At 40.9% G+C, this 20,255-nt stretch overlaps 1 protein-coding gene across 1 annotated transcript in view; it reads right to left on the bottom strand.

Moving 5' to 3' along the window:
• The window catches only part of TMTC2 (transmembrane O-mannosyltransferase targeting cadherins 2), a 416,162-nt gene that overhangs the window by 85,859 nt on the left and 310,048 nt on the right, over nucleotides 1-20,255 (bottom strand). The window contains exon 9 of the mRNA XM_079775789.1: nucleotides 6,307-6,388. Within this exon, the coding sequence (XP_079631915.1) occupies nucleotides 6,307-6,388 (82 nt within the window). The remainder of the gene's footprint in view (nucleotides 1-6,306; nucleotides 6,389-20,255) is intronic.

Genomic DNA, 20,255 nt, shown 5'->3' with positions numbered 1-20,255 from the left:
TGAATACCACTCTGTAATTGCAAAAAAAAGTTGCAGCTGTTTTGTTGACATTCTGAACACTTCTCAGTAAATACAATTTTTTAATTAGTGTTGTTATCCTTTGCATAGGTCTGATATTTTTCTTCTAGAGAGAAAGATAGTCTTGCTCTTGCCCATTTTGGATCATATGATTATTACAGCATTTATCTTTTCACATAGTTAGCTGATAAAAAGCATTTGTCTCTATACCCTGCATACCCATGATGAGGGCAATGAGAATTGAATTGAGACCATTTTCATCCATAACAAACTCAAAATTCTGGTCAGTTGGTAATTTTCAAATAGCCCTGTAACATTTACAAAGTGCAAAGTAGTCACTCAACTCATAGCATGGAATTATTAGAATCAAGCATTTGAAAGTCTGTCCTTGAAGGACTAATAGGAAAGTTTGTATTAATCTTTACATGAGCACTTGACTTTTTTTTTTTTAACTCCCATTACCATGTAATGGCTGTTATGTTTGCAGTTCCCATGTTAAAGAAGGCCTCAGAATGTATCCCCAAAAGTGTGAGCTTAAAATACAAGACTGCTGAAAGAAGTTTTCTGTGGACAGTAGTCCTGGCAAAGGCTCTGGAAAAAAAAAAAAAGTGCTGACTATAAATGTCTTCTACTTATCTAAATATGGATTGCTTAGGAAACTTGAGACTCCATTAAAGGTATTTTTAATTAATTAGGCCAACTTTTAAAATTGCATGCCACATTTAAAATCAGGTATATTTTCCAAATTATAGTTTGCTCCTTTATAAATCAAACTAGAGGCCCGGTGCACAAAATTCATGCATGGGGGGTGAGTGTCCCTCAGCCCAGCCTGCACCCTCTCCAATCTGGGACCCCTTGAGGGATGTCCAACTGCCCATATAGGCCCGATCCCACTGGCTCCCAACCACTCGCCTGCCTGCCTGCCTGATTGCCCCTAACCACTTCTGCCTGCCAGCCTGATCAACGCCTAATGCTCCCCTGCCGGCCCAATTGCCCCTAACTGCCCTCCCCTGCCGGACTGGTCACTCCCAACGGCCCTCCCCTGCAGGCCTGGTCCAACCCAACTGCCCTCCCCTGCAGGCCTTGTCCCTCACAACTGCCCTCCCCTGCAGGCCTGGTTCCCCCAACTGTCCTTCCCTGCAGTCCTGGGTCACCCCTCCAATTGCCCTCCCCTGAAGGCCTGGGTCCTCCCCCAACTGTCTGCCCCTGCAGGCCTGATTGCCCCCAACTGCCCTGCCTTGCAGGCCTGGTCCCTCCCAACTGCCCTCCCCTGCCGGCCATCTTGTGGTGGCCATCTTGTGTCCACATGGGGGCAGCCATCTTTGACCACATGGGGCAGCCATCTTATGTGTTGGAGTGACAGTCAATTTGCATATTACTCTTTTATTAGCTAGGATAGACATGAGGGATAAAGACACTTAAACTTTATATCACAGATTGAATTGTCCAATTTATTTGAATTTGATTTTTGTAAGACTCAAAACTCATTAGGGTCATATGTTTATCCTCTTAGCTATTTAGGAAACAATTTGGCAATTTTGTGGTTTTTGACATTATCATTCTCTTATGGTGCCAGTGTTTTAAAATTGTATTCTTGTAATTTTACACGCTTTTGTGATGAAGTGTTGTTTTGTTACATAATTTTGACTTGGATATTTGCATTTGCATTTGTTCATGTAATTTCAGGAGGAATACTGAACATCTGAGTCCTGGATGATACTAATAAACTATAACTGCCAGAGGTTAAAAAAAAAATAATAATGAGAAATTGAGTATATAGTAGAAACAACATGAAATCTGAGAATGGGAGAACATTTTGGAAGCCCACATCCACCTTTTTCCATTTACAAATGAGAAAATCTTAATCCCTGAAACTATAGGTACCAGATGCCTATCCTATATAATAAAGAGGGAATATGATAATTTGTCCGTTATGGTGTCTGAGTCACGATCAGTCAAATGTGCATGTGCACAGGAGCTGGGGGGGGAGGGGGGGCGGGGACAGGGGCGGGGACTTGTGCCACCAGGATGTGAGGCTGCCGCTGGGGGCGGCCCCCCAATGGAAGTGTGTGCAGGCCTGTGGCACCACCCGGCCTGGAGGGGAGCATCAGGACGGGCCGCGGTGGTCCCCTCCCCAGCAGAAGTGCACACAGGCCCATGGTGCTGCCTGGCCCTGAGCTGGCCATCAGGATGGGGGCGGGGCCTCGGTAGGGAGCTCTCAGCATTCCTGTCTGGAGGCTCGAGGAGGAAGGGAGAACACATAGGCAGTTAGGGGGTTTAGGCCAGGAGGGGTGTGCAGTTAGGGCCATCAAGGGAGCAGTTAGGGGCCTCATGCAGGCAGGCAGGTGAGTGCTTAGGAACCAATGGTTCTGGATTGAGAGAGGGATCCCAGATTGGAGAGGGTACAGGCCAGGCTGAAGGACCCCCAACCCCACATGCATGAATTTTGTGCATCAGGCCACTAGGATTCTATAAAATGGACCAATTTATTGAGTCCATTTTCTAGACTTACCTAGCTTTCTTTCTCACAAGCAACCTAAAGAATAAAAGGCAATCTGCAATGCAATCTCTCCCCCCTAGATACAAAACTAGTGGATTCAAAATACAAGTAATTGATAGTGCTTTGAAATACTGCCTTCTAATTGTGATTGCAGCCAGTTTAAATTCCTAAAATTCTCCCTGTCCAGTCCCAACTGGATGCTATTTAGCAAGTCAATTGTATCATTGATAAACAAATAAAAAACACATAAAATCACCCTGGATAGTGAATTTCTAATAGAACAAAACTCACCTACTCTGCATTTTCACAGGCATTTGACAGAGCATTTTGAAAAGATTCAGAACAACATGCATATTTCATTTAAACATTTATTTTTAAGCTGAAGAGGTATTGTTATTCATTCAATCCATGGGTATAAATATTCCAAGAATATCTATAAATAGTAACTGATATGAAAATCATATTATGCATCTTCTTGGACAAGAATTAATAAAAATTCTAATGAAATAAACTTTCAGTCAATTTTGGAACACATATCCAATTCTAAAATAGAGAGTGCTCTTGAATTCAACTGACAACTACTGCAGCACATTTCCATTGGCACAAAATGGAAAACAAGTCCCCTTTTTTATTTTTAACTATCTTATAATTTTCTGAAGAAGGTAAGTATTTATATTCCCACAACCACTCCCTAGTCCAAGCCACTATCACTTCTTGCCTAAAACCCCAACAGAGCTCCCTTTGCTCTCCTCTGACCTCTCTAGTCCTGTCCTGCTCTTACAGTAGAATAATAAAGTACGAACTCCTCAGTTTGGTCTACAAAGCCCGTGAGCTCTACCTCTGCCTCCTCTACAGTCTCATCTCCTCCACTTTCCCTTCCTGTTCAATCTACTCCTATTCACATTACCCTTCTTTCTCTGCTGTGAAAGTAAACTTGGTCTTGCCTGTAATCTTTGAACTTACTGTTTCTTCTGTCTGAAAATCTTTTACCTCATTCTTCAAATAGCTGACTTAAGCTTACGGATTTCAAATATAATCTCTTCAAAGACGCTCCACCTGACTAGTTGGTTTCAACAAGTACCCGACTTCTCACCTCATCACCTTCTAAAAATGAGAATATGCTGTTTATTTCCTACATCACCCTATTCACTTTCTAAAAACAGAAAAATGCCTTGCATCTATAAGATTTATCTTATACATGTTAACATTAATAAAAAACATTTCTTAAGAATTTTAAGCTGTCATGACTTAATATGACTTTGACATTCTAAAACTGAAGGGGCCAACTAATAAATAAAAAAAAAATCTATCTACTTACACACCCTATCTACCAATGTTGCCTATCTACCAATGTTGCAAGAAGAAATGGAACATATAGCAGAAAAATCAATAGCGGTTATAAAAGAACCCAAAATTTAGTTACCCACAACTAACTTACACATGTCAACTTCATTTTCCTAGACTTCGATTTGTATATCAAATGGGTTATGTTAGATAATTTAAAAGAAATTTCCAGTTCTAAATTTTAGTCATTTGAAGTACATACCCCTAAATTAAAAATCATTAATATTCCATTAAATGTGCATCTTTAATAACTTGATCACAGGGAAATAGACATTTCAATCACTCATTTATGGGTTTTCTATCCATTTGTACCAGTAGATTATTTGTGCTATAATTTTTCCTTTTGATGTCTCATCTTGAGTGTCTTCCATTTCCTACCCGAGAGTGGGGGAAAGAATATTATAAGATTACACTGAATTATGTAGTCATTCCTCCCTTAGGAAATAAATCTACTTCTGATAATGAATGGATGCCAAGATTTTTAAATAATCCAGGGTTACTAAAAAGAATCAGTTTTTAACACATGTATTTGCTAAACATGTGTTACCACTGTTTTCCAAATAACATACAATAATAAATTTGTTGTACTTTCTGTTAAAACTAAATCCAGCCCAGATGGTGTGGCTAAGTGGTTGAGCATTGACCCATGAACCAGGAGGTCACTAGTTCAATTCCCGATCAGGGCACATGCTTGGGATGCAGGCTTGATCCCCAGTAGGGGCATGCAGAGGCAGCCAATCGGTGATTCTCATCATTAACGTTTCTATCTCTCTCTTCCTCTCTCTTCCTCTCTTTCTAAAACAAATAAAAACATATAAAAAATTAAAATAAATCCAAAAATTTCTCATGGGAGAATTACTCACTACTACCACATTGGGAAAAAAAAATCAGAAGTCTGATATAGTATAAAAGTAATAATAATAATACATACAAAGATAGAAGTGGGTAAAGACAGACCACCCAGAATAAAAGGAGACTAAGGGGACTAACTCTTCAATATAATAGTGATATTTTCCATTTCAATTCAAAGGAAGCAATGATAAAGTTTAAAGGAATTGGTTGTGAAAAATCTAAAGTACGTAATAAAATTATGGGGAAACAAACTTAGAAGATGCAGTTAAGTAGAATTAGTTTGAGGCAAAAGGAAATGCTGGCAGCAAGATAAGAAAAAAACAACAAAAACAAGCCTATTTCATAAGATGCAATGACAGGAGGTCCTGCAGCACTCAGAGAGAATAATCATAGGACTATTCTAATGCACAGTAGGGGTACCCACAACAGTATCCATGAGAAAATTCTAACTTAAAATACTTCATATAAGAAAACCTGTAATAATAAGTTCTGTAGCAAACTTAAATTAGTTGACTGCTATCTTAACCTGGCAATAAAACTGCACTGTGAAACAAAAGCAGAAGTGGTTAGGCAATAAGTTGTGTGAAATTACATGCTGTGTTATGCTGGAAAGATAAAGCATCTCAAACCTATAAACATATCCATCCAATGTAAATAAACACATGGACTTGTGGTTGGTTCAGGGTCTCCTCCATTTGACCATTTCCATGTTCCCACTCATAGCCTGTCACTGATTTATTGTTACTCACTGGAAAATGCAAAAACAAATTAAATATTGTATAAGCATATTAGCTTTAATTCCTCAAGATTTAATTTTCATCCACCTTTAAGTTTACTACTTGATAATAACTAACACACAGCAAAAAACAGTGGTCAAAAAACATTTTTTTTTCCCTCAAGGGATAAGCAAACGGAAATGTTCTGTGGCTCACCGAAAGCCGTTCCAACTGCAAATCTGGTAGAAATAAGTACATCTTTCACAACAACAAACAAGCTATATTACTTTGCCTCACTTAACACATGACTCACTACTAATGACAGAGTGGAGTGTGACAGAGTTGTTATGTAAGTTCACTCTGGTATGATTAAGGCCCAGGCCATCCTTTACACTGTGCACAGTTGATCCTTGACCTCAATCTCAGGCATGGAGAGGCTGGTGTGCATCCATATCTTCCACAAAGCAAGATTTTGAGGCCAAAATGTAAACCTCTAGAACTTCAAAATGACACATTCCATAAAAAAGTGCGTTATCATTTACAATGAAAAGAGAGCTAATAGTTGGATTATATACGATACATCAGGCCAGGAGAGAGATGTTTTCCCAACGAGATCTCATTAAAACTCCACAGTGATGTTGAGTGAAACAACTGTGAAAATGCCTTCCCTACTGAAGTCCTATGAAAATGACTAAAGGAAAACATAGTGGATAGCCCTCTTTAAGATACTTGTTTTGAGTGAGAAGGGAAGACTATGGAATGAGGCAACAACGAAGTCAATGTCCTCCCAAATTGTTCTTTGCTAGCAAAACCTAAAGCTCATACCAACATTAGTAGGAAATGTGGGGGACATGGAAAAAACTCTCGACCACTCACCATAATGCATGTAACAGTTTCCTTTGGTGGGATCCAGCTCAATAGCCTTCAAGAAGAACTTTTCAGCCTCACTCTTACGACCCTTGAAAAACAGAGAAAATGGATGATTCAGCAGCGGATCATGAGGGATTCTTCTCCTTTTGGGCCCCAGTGAAGTGGACTGATGTCTACTTGATAATCATCATAAAAAATGTATTGTTTTTATCTGAACAAAGATGATCAAGGAGAATGTACTGAGGAGAAGACTGAAGCCGGAGTCCTGGGAAACACCAAGATTAAAAGAACAGACAAAAGTAAGTTCATCAAAGATCAAAGAGAAGAAGCCAGGCAGGGAAGCAAGAAAGAAAAGTAAAAAAATGGTTTCAGAGAAACCAAAAGGATAAGATAGACAGAAGGAATAAGGAGAAACACCATCATCATTGTTTATTTTATATTCCCCCTTCAATTGCTTCCTTTTCATTACTTCTTCTTCCTTGTAAAGAATTATGGCCATTTTAGCTTTGGAGAGGATTTTATCTTAATTGCTCACCTTATACATGAAGAAACTAGTCAAATTTGTTGAATATCAAACAATACAGTTTATCTAGGACTTGCTGCTGTCATTCAGGACTAACATACTGCTAATCCAGGATTCAATCCAAAATTAGGTTATCTTCCTACCTATAGCTTTAAATAAACATTACTGCCTGCATCTATGCTGACCGCAAGTGGTATCAAGGCACTGGGTAGTGTTTTCCCAAGCTAAAAACAAAACACACACACACACACACACACACACACACACACACACACACACACATCCCCACACAATCTTATCTACTTGTTCCTTCTAATTTATATACTACCTACCACATGAACTTCAAATGATTTTTTTTCTTTCTTGAAACCACTATTATGGAGATAAATCTTCCAAAACTAGAAGTGTATAATGAACCTAATATTCTACCCTACATGCAACTTTGATTCATTTTTCCATATACTCTCTCCTTTAAGTTTATTCCCTCATTTAAAAGATTCACTCTTGCTTGCACATGCTCTGCTCATTCATTTCCTAGCAGGTAAGACCTAGCCTACAGCCTCTGCCACCTATAGCTAGTGTTCACCAAATGATCAGAACACTGAGTTCATTTCTTCTTTCATTTTAATAATGCTACTCCAGTCAATAATTCCTCTTTAACTCACACATCTCATCAAATATCCAGTAGTTAAAATTTTAATTCCCTGAACTATTTCTCCCAGCATTGTAACTTCAAAGGAAAAAAAGGACAACACAGCAAAATGTTTCATATACATATCATACTTCCATGAAGTCAGTAAAAATTCGCAATCATTTTACCAAATTAGGATTCCTAAATGATAAAATCACTGTAATGAGTCAGACAGTCTAACATATGAACTAAGAGCTAGATGCTAGGCAGGCACAGCAGCACCCACATTTGTGTAGCTATGTGACCACCAGAAAATTACACTGAGTGGCCAGATTATTATGATCTCTGAACCCATAATAATCTGGCCACTCAGTGTGTGTGTATATATATATATTAGAGGCCCGGTGCATGTATTCGTGCATGGGTGGGGAGTCCAGCCAGCCTGGCCAGGGGGAGGGGACATGAGCGGTTGGCCGGCCTGCTTGCTGGTCAAACTCCTGGTCAAGGAGACAATTTGCATATTAGCCTTTTATTATATAGGATATACACTGAGTGGCCAGATTATTATGCATTCAGAGATCATAATAATCTGAGCACTCAGTGTATTTCATTTCTTAGTTGGAATTTCTCTATTGCAAATCAGAAGATAGGTGGAACAAAGAAAATATTTAGGGCAGTGGAAACTATTCACTATGATACTATAAGAATGAATACAGGTCATTATACATTTGTAAAATCCCACCCTATCTAATAAAAGAGTAATATGCAAATTGACCATACCCCCGCTACACCCACAAGCCACGCCCACCAGCCATTCAGGAGCAAGTATGCAAATTAACCCAACCAAGATGGCTGCGGCCACGGAGAGAGAAGGAGGCTTGGGTTTCCCAGGCAATGGAGGAAGCCAAGCTTTCCACCTGCCCTGGCCTGCCTTAGCCTCTGCTTAAGGCTACAAAGTTTCAATTATAGAAGATAAATAAATCCCAGATATCAGGGCCTCCACTTGGGTCGCCGGGGGGCGTGGCCAGCCTGCAAACCACCACAGGCCCTTCACCCAGGCTGCCCCACGCCCCAGGGGAACCCCCACCCATATCCGGGACACCCTTCAGGGCAAACCAGCCGGCCCCCACCCGTGCACCAGGCCTCTATCCTATCTAATAAAAGAATAATATGCAGATTGACCGTCACTCCAACACACAAGATGGCTGCCCCCATGTGGTCAAAGATGACTGACCCCATGTGGACACAAGATGGCTGCCACAAGATGGCCAGCAGGGGAAGGCAGTTGGGAGGGACCAGGCCTGCAAGGGAGGGCAGTTGGGGCAAACAAGCTGGCAGGGGAGCAGTTAGGCATCAATCAGGCTGGCAGTGGAGTGGTTAGGGGGTTATCAGGCTGGCAGGCAGGTGAGCAGCTGGGAGCTCACAGTCCTGGATTGTGAGAGGGATGTCTGACGCCCCGTTTAGGCCCAATCCTACCTGGGCCTAAACGGGCAGTCGGACATCCCTTGAGGGGTCCCAGATTGGAGAGGGTGCAGGCTGGGCTGAGGGACACTCCTCCCCCCTCCGTGCACAAATTTTGTGCACCAGGCCCCTAGTAGAATATATAACACAAAGAGTGAACCCTAATGTAAACTATGGACTTTAATTAATAGCAATGTGTCTGTATTAGCTCATCAATTGTAACAAATGTATGTCACTAATGTAAGTTCATAATAATAGGAAAGCTATGTGAAAGGTGGCAAGATGGTGAGCGAGCATATGGGAATTATCTGTACATTTGATTCAATTTTTTTATATCTAACACTTCTCTAAAAATAAAGCATATTATTTCAAAAGAAGATAATAAAATAGTTCATAAGGATATTAAATTTCTGAGGTAAAACACATAAAGTCATTATTATATACTTAGGTACACTGTAATTTTTTAATAAATGTTAATTATTTTATATGTACATATATAGTGTGCAACAGAATGCAGAATTCTGAATGACAAAGAGTATGTTCTTTTATACACACCGCCTCAAAAACACATGGTCAGCTTTAAATCATCACTGGAAAATGATGTACAAAGAACTTGCAGATGATATTAAAAGAAAGATGCACAAAGAAAACTATCATTGGTAGAGAGTCTGTACAAATGTTATATGCAAAGATAAAAAGGATCTGTGAACTTTCTTCCACTTAAGTTTTTTTAGGACAGAAGAGAAACAACTGGTTCATTTATCAATGTCATAGTAAATAGGGTAGTAAAATCCTCATCTGTAGTCAACTGGCAAAATAATCGTATACAGCATTAAAAACAGCCACCAGAACGCAAAGGACAGTGGTCTCTGGTTACTCCAGGGACCAAGTTATTAAAGGCAATGAGTCCCGCCAGTTCCTAGCTACAAAATAAACACACACTGAAGGACAGAACACTCTTTCTGGGGTAAGTATCAGACCATCATGCAAAAACCTATCTTTTTGCCTTGACTACTATTTATTTAGTAAAGTGCCAAATAATAAAGAAGAAAATAATATCCTAACAAGAATATACAAAAATCAAGAGTCAACCAAATGCATAATCCATGTAGCTACACACATTACTAGCTCTTACGAAGGGATTATGGTGGCTGAGAGATAACACTCGGTGACCCCACTTCTAGGAATATATCCTAAGAACCCTGAAACACCAATCAGAAAGAATGCATGCACCCCTATGTTCATAGTTAATTTACAATAGCTAAGATCTGGAAACAGCCCAAGTGCCCATCAGTAGAGGAGTGAATAAAAAAGATATGGTACATTTACACAGGGAATACTATGCAACTGTAAAAAAAGAAGGATCTCTTACTCTTTGAGACAGCATGGAGGGATCTGGAGAGTATTAAACTAAGCAAAATAAGCCAGTCAGAGAAAGACAAGTATCGCATGATCTCAAGTATATGTGGAATCTAAGTAACAAAATAAACTGATGAATGGAGTGGATCCAGAGACATGGAATCATGCAACAGAAGGAAGAATCTCAGAGGGAAGGGACTGGGTAGGGGTGGGAAGATATCAACCAAAGAACTTATATGCATACTAGAGGCCCAGTGCATGACTGAATCATGCACGTGTAGGGTCCCCTACACGCTTTTGTTTTTGATCGCGGGGGAGCTGGGTACCTGTCTGCTGGTGCCGGAGCAGACAGGCACCCAGCTCCCCCGCTTTTGATGGTCCGCGGCGGGACGTGAGCTCGCTGCCCCAGGGGCCCCTTCTGTGCCAAAGCACAGCCATGGCACAGACGCTGAGCTGGCCCAATCGGCTACCCGGGCCACCCTGAGTCCCGCCCCCTGCGCCTCCCGCTGGCCCAATCATGGGCATAGCGGAGTGATGGTAATTTACATATTACCATTTTATTAGGTAGGATATGTATAACCCATGGACACAGACAACAGTGTGGTAGGACTGGCGGTGGGGTACAGGGTGGAAGGGGTCAATGAGGGCGGGGAAACGGGACATCTGAAATACTTTCAACAATAAGGATACATTTTTTAAAATTACTCTTTCAACTATCATTGCTTTAGAGGGATGGTAGTTAAGAAGAGAAGAGAATAAAGGTTTCTCAGCATGTTTTTCTGGTTGTCTTTTAGATTACGTCAGCATTTCCTGAAAGCATTATGGAGTAACCACTGGTTGTACAAACTCCTCAAATCAAGCACCATTACTCATTTGGTATATTGGCTTGGATTTTTGGACACGTGTGTTGGTTCAGAAAAAAAGAAAAAGTGGCGGGGCGGGGGTGGGGGGGAGACTGTGGTCAACTGTGACAAATAAGGGAAATGTGAGTTAAGAAGCTTGGGTTCTTCTGCCAGTTGTGTGACTTGTTTGTTTGTTTGTTCCTTTATTTTTGTAGGTTAAAAATTATTTATTGAATGCCTACCATTTGCCTTACACAGTTCTGAGTACCAGGGACATAATGATGAACAGAGTGCTTGCCCTCTGTTCTAGTTACAGGAGGCACATAATGAACATATTACCCAGTAGTAAGGGGATTAATTAGTCCCAGAGCACAGTGGGCAAACAATCTCTCCAATTCTCTTTCAGAGAACTAGCCTAGACAGACATGCCTGTGTTTGAATCTTGCTCCCTCTACTTACTTAACTGTGTGACTATGAGTATCTTTTGTAATAAATGAGTCTCTTTTTCCTCATTTGGAAAAGTGAACACAGTTTTGAAGGATGGCTAATAAAATCACAAATAACTAGCTTCAGATCTGGCATATAAAGTTCTGGCATCCTTTGATTTTTCTTTCTTCTATCTCTTAAAAAGAATTCGTCCTCCCAAGTTTAATGTCGCCAGTTCCTAATTACCAAAATTCAAAAATCCATTTTAGAATTTCATGTCATGGTAGCAACTAAATTTCACCATTTCCCTACAAAATGACTCTCACTACTAACGCTTTCTCCTTTCTCAAATAAAAGCTTTTTCAGTTCACATCTAGAGTGCAACAATAGATTTCAGATTTCCTCACTGAATTTCATTTCACCAGATCAATGTTTCTTAAGCAGACTGTTTTTGTGATGCCCTTATCCAAAAATATTTTAATAGCTCCATGTTTCCACTTTTTTTCTTTCTATTTTTTAATAATTTTTATTGTTTAAAGTATTACATATGTTCCTTTTCCCCCCCACTGACCCCCTCCAGCCCACCCCTGCCCCTTACCCCAGGCCTTCAGCACCCTATGTGTCCATGGGTTATGCATATATGCATACAAGGTCCTTGGTTGATTACTTCCCATCCACCCACCCTCCCCTGCCTTCCCTCTAAGATTCCACACTCTGTTCCATGCCTCCATGTCTCTGGATCCACTCCGTTCATCAGTTTATTTTGTTACTTAGATTCCACATATGAGTGTGATCATGTAATACTTGTCTTTCCCTAACTGACATTTCACTTAGCATGATACCCTCTGGGTCCCTCCATGCTGTCTCAAAGGGTAAGAGATCCTTCTTTTTTATAGCTGTATAGTATTCCATTGTAAAAGTCTTCCCTCCTCAAAAGAAAAAAAAAAATCTAACAGTTCAACTAATTCCTACAAACCAAGATGATTTGCATCAAATCACTTAATTCTCATGTCCCTTAAAGACACTAACTATACTCTACCAGAGCTAACCTTAATTAGAGGCAAAGGGAAGGGACAGGGCAGGGGTGACTTTCGTGATAAAATATTTTATATCTATACTACCAAAACATTTCCCTCATCAAATTATCACATACCTAAATTTTGACTATGACATTCATATTTTAGGGAGAGAATAATATTTCTTCTGGAATGCATTATAATAGAATAAGGATACTGGATACAAAAATAAATGTGGCGGAATAGTTTACTGATAATAGATTGTGTTTTTCCTCCCTGAATTGTCTCTCAAGTCTCATTTTCTATGAATATCAATCCTTCTGGGACCTCTTTTCCTAAACACCCATAGCAGAAGCTTTCTGAAGGATGCCTGGAATATAGTATTGTCTTAAGGCCTAAGTTCATGGAAATGCATCAGATGACACTGAGGGTGGCTAGTGGGGATAGGGAGTTGTTCAGGGGCAGCATCCAGAGGAAGTGTCAAAACCTCAGCGGGGCGGGAGGGCTCTGTGGTATGCCTAGGTCAAGGCTGGGCCCCAGAACCAGGACTCCCAACCTGAGCAAAGCTTCCTTGAAACCCATTCCAAGTGCTACAGTAGAGCGATCAGACATCCCAAGTGCTACAATAGAGCCATCAGACTTCCAGGTGAAGGATTCAGCTCAGACCAAGTTGAGGAGGGCGACTTCTCCCCAGCCTTGTGAGCATCATTAAGTCTCCCAGACGTAGTTGAAACTCTGGGAGGAAAGGAAGCCACAAAACAGGCTGAAATTGAATGGCTGACCAGAGCGAGATGGAAGCCTGCAGTACACTGAATTTCATTCAGAGAAGATAAAGTGGATCATTCACATACAGCTGACTTTCTGGCCTGGAAGTCAGACATATTAAATGAGCAATGGGCACAAAAAATCAGTGTGCAAATTTCAAAAAATAATGGCCAATATCCCTATAAAAGCATGTTAAACTTACTCAATATTTTATTTACCTAAAATTTAAATAAACACATTGAGATTCTATTATTCCCCTGTTAATAAAGTTCCCCTCAAGATAATAGAACTCAGTATTACTAAGGGTTCATAAAAATAGGTGTTTATATCACACAAAAATAAAATATAATAAACTGATATAGGACCTGCTGGAAAGCTTTTTGCTATATATCAAAAGTCTTTAAATCATTCTATTTCTAGGTATTTATCCAAAGGAAACACCTGTAAATACAAAAGGGTGGCAATTCATCTTCATTGCAGATTGGTTAATACAAACTCAATGTCCACCAGCATAGACTTGGTTAACCAAATGTCATTTCAATGAAACACTATGAATCTATTAAAATGATTTTGTAGAAAAGTTTTAAACCACAAGAGATCTTCAACACCCACTGCTAAATGAAATACACTGTAGTTTATGTGCTAATTACTTGTGTGTGTTTTTTTTAAACTGAAAGAATATTTTTAAGAGGAGATGAAGGATAATTTTACTGCTGGGGTTTCAAAGGTGAATGAAAGTATTGATCCCTCAGTATTTCAAGAATGATGGGGAGAGAAGTACTCATTTGGTGTGGACTGATAAATATAGTGCTGTGTTAGTGTCGACTTGTGTCTTGAGAACACAGTACACTTAGTCTACTGAGAAGGGCAAAAGAAGGCTTCAGAGATGTGACGTTTCATGCCATAGAAATGGAATAAGCTCCTGCTATGTTCTAGGTCTTGGTCATCAAGACAAAGTTCCTGCCCTCCTGCGGTTCACATCCTAGTGGTGTAATGGATAGTTTGTACAGGAGCAGTTGCTCTTAAGTACTCTGGTAAAATATAACACAGGCCAAGGGAAAAGAGCAATACTCTCCCAGGGGTGGAATTGGGTGATGTTTGATAATGTGGTCAAGAAAGGCATTTAGTGGCATTTGAGAAGCGACCTAAGAAAAGGAAGCAAGTGAGCCATGCAAAGGTTGGGCATGCATGGAGTGTTAGGGCCTCACAAGACCATCAATATGGCATCGGTGGCGTACACTCCACAAAGAATCATAGGGAATGAGTGTGAGAGATGGGAGGCACCAGATCATGTAGGACCTAGTATGCTCTGTGAGCGGTTTGGAATTAATTTTCTTTTTTGGAAGTGCAAACCACAGTTTCAGTATTGGATGCCACATGTTGCTCTGACTCATATAATTTCCTTGATGTTAACAAGCAAAGGGTCGAACTGTCTCCAGGAACTGCACAAAATTATGGAACACTTCATGAATCTGTGTGTCATCCTTGGGCAGGAGCCATGCTAATCCTCTCTGTATCATTTTAATTTTAGTGTATGTGCTGCTGAAGCAAGCACTAAAATTTCTTTTGATCAGGAAAGAACACAACGAGATTTTAAATAAAGGTACAAAAAAACACTGTAGATTTTGGATGGAAATACTGACTATAGGGGACAAGAGAAAACAGAAAGACCACCTAGGAGGTTATTAATATTCCATGGCTAAGCGTCAAGGGAAGCAGTGGAGGTGGTGAGATGTGGTTAGATTTGGAATCTCCTGAAGATAGGTGGCTGAAGGACGTAGTATGGATGGTTCTAACATAAAAACTAGAGTTAAATACCAAGGTGAATGCAGGTATCACTTCACCACACAGGAAAGACTGGGAAAAAGTGTTGGTAGGAAGGTGCATGTGTAGTGGAGCAATCAAGTTCTGTCTGATGGAGACATTAGGGCAAGAGAGATTGGAGAACTAATTCAGAAAGACTGGCCAGACAGGAGGCCACAGACCAGGCATTGTCAAGGAAAGGAACACCAGCTCTCTGGTACCTTGCATGAAAATAAAACAAAAGAGAAAGACATGTAAGAATGCCAGGGGTCTTAGGGAGTGGGGTGTGGGGGGGGGGGGGGGGGGAGAAGAAAAAAAATAGAAAAAACTAAAAACCCTTGCATTTAAACCATCTTTTGCTTTCACCAGAGCTTGCATGTTATAGGTTAAGATATAAACACAAAATAGCTAATTTCTAAAATATTATATAACTGAAGGTGTTTAGCTTATTTAGATTTCTTGTTATAGTACAAGTTTTCATTTCCTTTCTACATCTGTTCATTTGTGTATTTTCCCTTGAAGCTTAAAGAGGTCATCCACACATACTGTAAGAACATTTCAGTGGGAGATAATTAATTTGACAGGATACAACCACATCGTAAGCTCCATTTGGCCAAATGACTTAGGCTGTTACCTTGCACTGCTATACTGGGCTCAACATCAAGTTAAAACCAATGTCTCCCAATAACTCTTCTCCATTCATGATCTCAGTTATTAAGGAGAGTTTTCAGATATTTTATTAAAATGTCTGAGTAAGTTGTGGTGAAATAAAATTTATAATTAAATTATAGGTAAAGTATCCTAGAATTTTCCTTTAAAGTTATGTAAATCATTTTTAAATTTCAAATTTGGCTAATTTTAGACTTTATAATATCTTCAATCACAAACTAAACAGAAACATGCCTATTTCTATTTTACTCTATTTATTTTTGAAATATATTTTTATTGATTTCAGAGAAGAGGGGAAAGGGAGAGATTGGTAGAAATATCAATGATGAGAGAGAATCATTGATTGGCGGCCTCCTGCATGGCCCCTACTGGGGATTGAGCCTGCAACCTGGGCATGTGCTCTGACCCAGAATTGAACTGTGACCTCCAGGTTCATGGGTCTATGCTCAACCATTGAGGCACACTGGCTAGGCTAAACATGCCTATTTTTAATTAAAATAATGAGATTTCAGAAATCTATTGAATTTATTCATTTGCTTTCTTTATTCAACAAGTATTTATTGGGCACCTACTATGTGCCTAGCACTGTGTTAGCACCAGGATGAAAATGGTGAAGAAGAACATACACAAAGCCAGCCCATGATGCTTCCAAAACTGTAGCTCTTATAAGTCCACACAAACAAGGGTTGTGAATTTCACGGAGAACAGTCGGTTTGACCTAGTTGCAGTACTCGGGGAAGGTTTCCAAAGGGACTGCTGCTTCCTCTAAAAATCTGAAAGATGTGTCTGATTAACTGCCTGAAGGTGAGACACCGTGTTCTAAGGCAGACCTGCAAAGGTAAAGCCCCAGGGCAGCAAAACAGAAACACTGCTTGGAGCTCAGGGTAAGACAGGGGAGGGGTGGAGTGGGCCAGGAGAAAATGCAGGGAAGAGTAGAGTGCACCTGGCTTACAAGTTACATGAGGGAATTTGTGGTTATTTGTTTTATAAATATCACTCTGAGAGCAGTGTGAATAACATTGGAATGGGAATGGAAGGGATGTAGGCAGATTAGCACAGGCTGTTAAAAAATCACAATGAAGTTGATAATGGAGATGAGGATTAGTGGACTGACATGGGGAATAGTCAAATAATATAGAGAGGATTGCAACATGGGGCGGGGGTTGGGATGAGGGAGGTGAGGTAACAAGATCTCCTCTATGTTCCTGATTGTGAAACTGAAGAAAAGCTGGTAAATAATAGAAAACAAAACAAAACAATAAAAACAGGTTAAGAAAGTAACATTATGAATCCAGTTTTGAGAATTTTAGAGATTGAGGTACCTATGAGATTCAGTCTGAGATGTCAGGCTGAATCAAGAGGTCAAAGGCAAGATAAAATCGTATTTCAAGAAAACAGCGCAGTCAATTATGTCAAATGTTGAAAAATATCCACTAGATTTAGTGACAGAGAGATGACTGGTAACCTCAGTAAGGTGTGTTTCTATGGAGCAGGCCTGGAAGCCAAAAGGAATGGAGGATCCTTAGGGAATGGCGGGGAGTAGGGGGGTGGGGGGGGGAGGGGAGGGTGGGGGAAGTGATAATGTCAACAGAAGGAGATGAGACATTGAGTGTTTTGAAAAAGAACACAGAAAATCAAAACATAAATCACAACTGGGCTTAAAAGATCATGTCTAGGTTTCTTTTTCTTAATTCAATTGAAAATTAGAAAGGAAAATAACTCAAAAAAGTTTTTTTGTTTTTTTTTGAAGTCTTAACTTTCCAAGTTTTCTCTGGCCAAATTAAACCTGCCCAGAATCCTTTACACTGAGTCTTGGGTGCTCTAAAACACTTGATTCCTACTTTTGTTGTGACACCACATGTACTCTAATTACCATTTGTTCTCTTCTCTTTTATTTGTAAACCACTTTAGGAGAATTGTTTAACCAACTCTTATTATAAGGGTCAGGTGCATAGTAGCTGGTCATAAATGCATGGAAATGGAAATATATTGATAAAGCAACCGCTAAAAACACTTAAAATTTTTTCCCTTTATTGATTTTTAGAGAGGGAGAGGCAGGGAAAAGGATTTATATAAAAGCCCAAGCAACTGTTACAGTGCAACGACCAGAACGATCAGTCGCTATGATGTGCACTGACCACCAGGGGGCAGACGCTCAATGCAGGAGCTGCCCCCTGGTGGTCAGTGTGCTCACACAAGGGGAGCACCGCTTGCCAGAAGCCGGGCTTATGACTGGTGAGCACAGTTACCACGGCAGGAGCCTCTTCCAACTCCACAGCAGTACTACCAAGCGATAGCAGCTGGCACAGCAGGCTGGGATGAGCACGAGCAGCACGGCGCCTGGCCTGATTTGGGCTCCTCCCTGGCCACCTGCCGCTTGGCACAATGCTATATCCCCCAACGGGTCCTGGACTGCGAGAGGGATGTCCGACTGCTGGCTTAGGCCTGATCCCAGTGTTATTCTCTATAGAAGGCAGTCAGTCTGAACAACTCAGTGACTCAGGGAAGCGCAGGGAACTCAGGGTGAGCCTGCCTTTGGGCTTGACTCACCCGCTCCATAGTGTTTGCAGGACAGACCGTGGTGGTCCAGCCCATGCATGTGCAACAGCTGCTGAAGCTCAAGCAGCAGGCTGTGCAGAAGCAGAAGGCCATCCAGCCACAAGCTGGCAGTCAGACATCGCCCAAGGATGTCCGGTGAGAGGGCACAGGACGGGCTGAGGAACACCTCCCCCCCCCCCCCAACTCCAATGCACAAATTTCATGCACCGGGCCTCTAGTAGAGAGATAAAACATCCATGAGAGTGAAAACATCATCAATTGGCTGCCTCCTGCATGCCCCCTACTGGGGATCAAGCCTACAACCTGGGCATGTGCCTTGACCATGAATCAAACCAGTGACCTCCTTGGTTCCTGGGTCAATTGATGAGCCACACCGGCTCAACCAAAATACACTTCTTAAATGCATCTCTCATTGGGAAGTATTGTTGCCTCATTGGGAGTGCATAGGTTTCAGTGGTAAATGTGATTAAATATTAAGGCCTACGTGATACCCAGGAGGTAACCCCTATTGTCACGGTCATCAACATTGCTCCTCTACAAAGGTAAAAAAAAAGAAACCATATTTTAGTCAGCACTCTGTGGTCCATAGGTGGCACTAAAAGTTCATAGAAAATGGTTTACAATAGGAAACTTCCTTTTCTTAGTAAATTCTTAGCTTTTTTCCCTAATCCTCACCAAAGGACATGCTTTTATTGATTTTTAGAGAGAAAGGAAGGGAGAGAGAAAGAAAAACATTGATCAGTTGCCTCCCATATGCACCCCAACAAGGAATCGGACCTGCAACCTGAGTATGTGCCCTGACTGACCAGAAATCGAACCCTCAACCTTTCAGTGTCTGGGATGTGGCTCCAACCAACCAAGCCACCCAGCCAGCACAGGAAACTTCCTTTTAGATGGATAAAAAGGTCATGTGATTCTGGTTTAAGGAATTAGCTCAGTTAGAAAGCCACGAATCTTAGCTATCAGCAAGCATACCAACCATTCAGCCAGTCTGTGCAATGGGTGCTTCTTGTTTGTCAAGGCCAGCATCATGAATATTCGCTGGACTGCTCCATCCCCAACTGTTTCATAGCCCGGGAAGTGGCTCTGCGGATTGACCCCCACAGAGATGGCCTTGGCTCACAGAGCTCAGCGTTGACACTCGTGCTGCAGAGGTTAAATCCCGTGGGGATGGTCAGAAAGCTGCCTTGTGAGAGTGGAAAAGCAGGAGCCTCTCAACAACAGCTGCTTTGCAGCTGGGTCACAAAGGAGAGCAAGAAATCCCTAGACACCATAAAAGGTAGCGGATGATGGGAAGGCAAGCTCAGTGCCTCCATTTGTCACTGGCAGGGTGCCACTCGCTCTCAAATCCAAATGCTCTCGCAAGAGGATAAAGCCAGATGTAAATGATTCCCTAATTTTATACTATTTTTGTAGACAGCTTCAGCAGTAAAAGATATGGAGGGTTCTTTAATTTATTTAGACATGACATTCTTTGATGATTTAACCATGGTACTGAATGCTGGATTCAAAACAGAAACCTGAGTTCTACTCTGGTCTTGACACCTAAGGTGAACCACCAAGGAAAGCCACTCATTTGAATAGGTTTCATTCGCAGCTGTCAATCAAGGGCCCTGGGTTAACTGAACTCTACTGGTTATGATTCTCTGTTAAAGAAACAGAATTAATTCAGGGGAAGTAATCATTGGTTTAAAATTCAGATTAAGGAAAAGTCGCATTCTTAATTCATGTCATCCTTTTTTTGTCTCCACTGTTCTGCAATACATAATAGAGTAGAGGGATTGGCCCCTTCCCCTAACCTAGTGAGCTGACACTGGCACTGGGGACAGTAGCTGAGGCCTAAAGTCAACTGTGGTTTATTTTATGTACTAATGAGCGAAACTAAATGAAGTTGGATAAAC

Source organism: Cnephaeus nilssonii (assembly GCF_951640355.1).
Source record: "Cnephaeus nilssonii genome assembly, chromosome: 6".
Lineage (NCBI taxonomy): Eukaryota > Metazoa > Chordata > Mammalia > Chiroptera > Vespertilionidae > Cnephaeus > Cnephaeus nilssonii.
The sequence above is the reverse complement of the archived record's forward strand: the minus strand, read 5'-3'. Positions and strand labels throughout refer to the sequence as shown.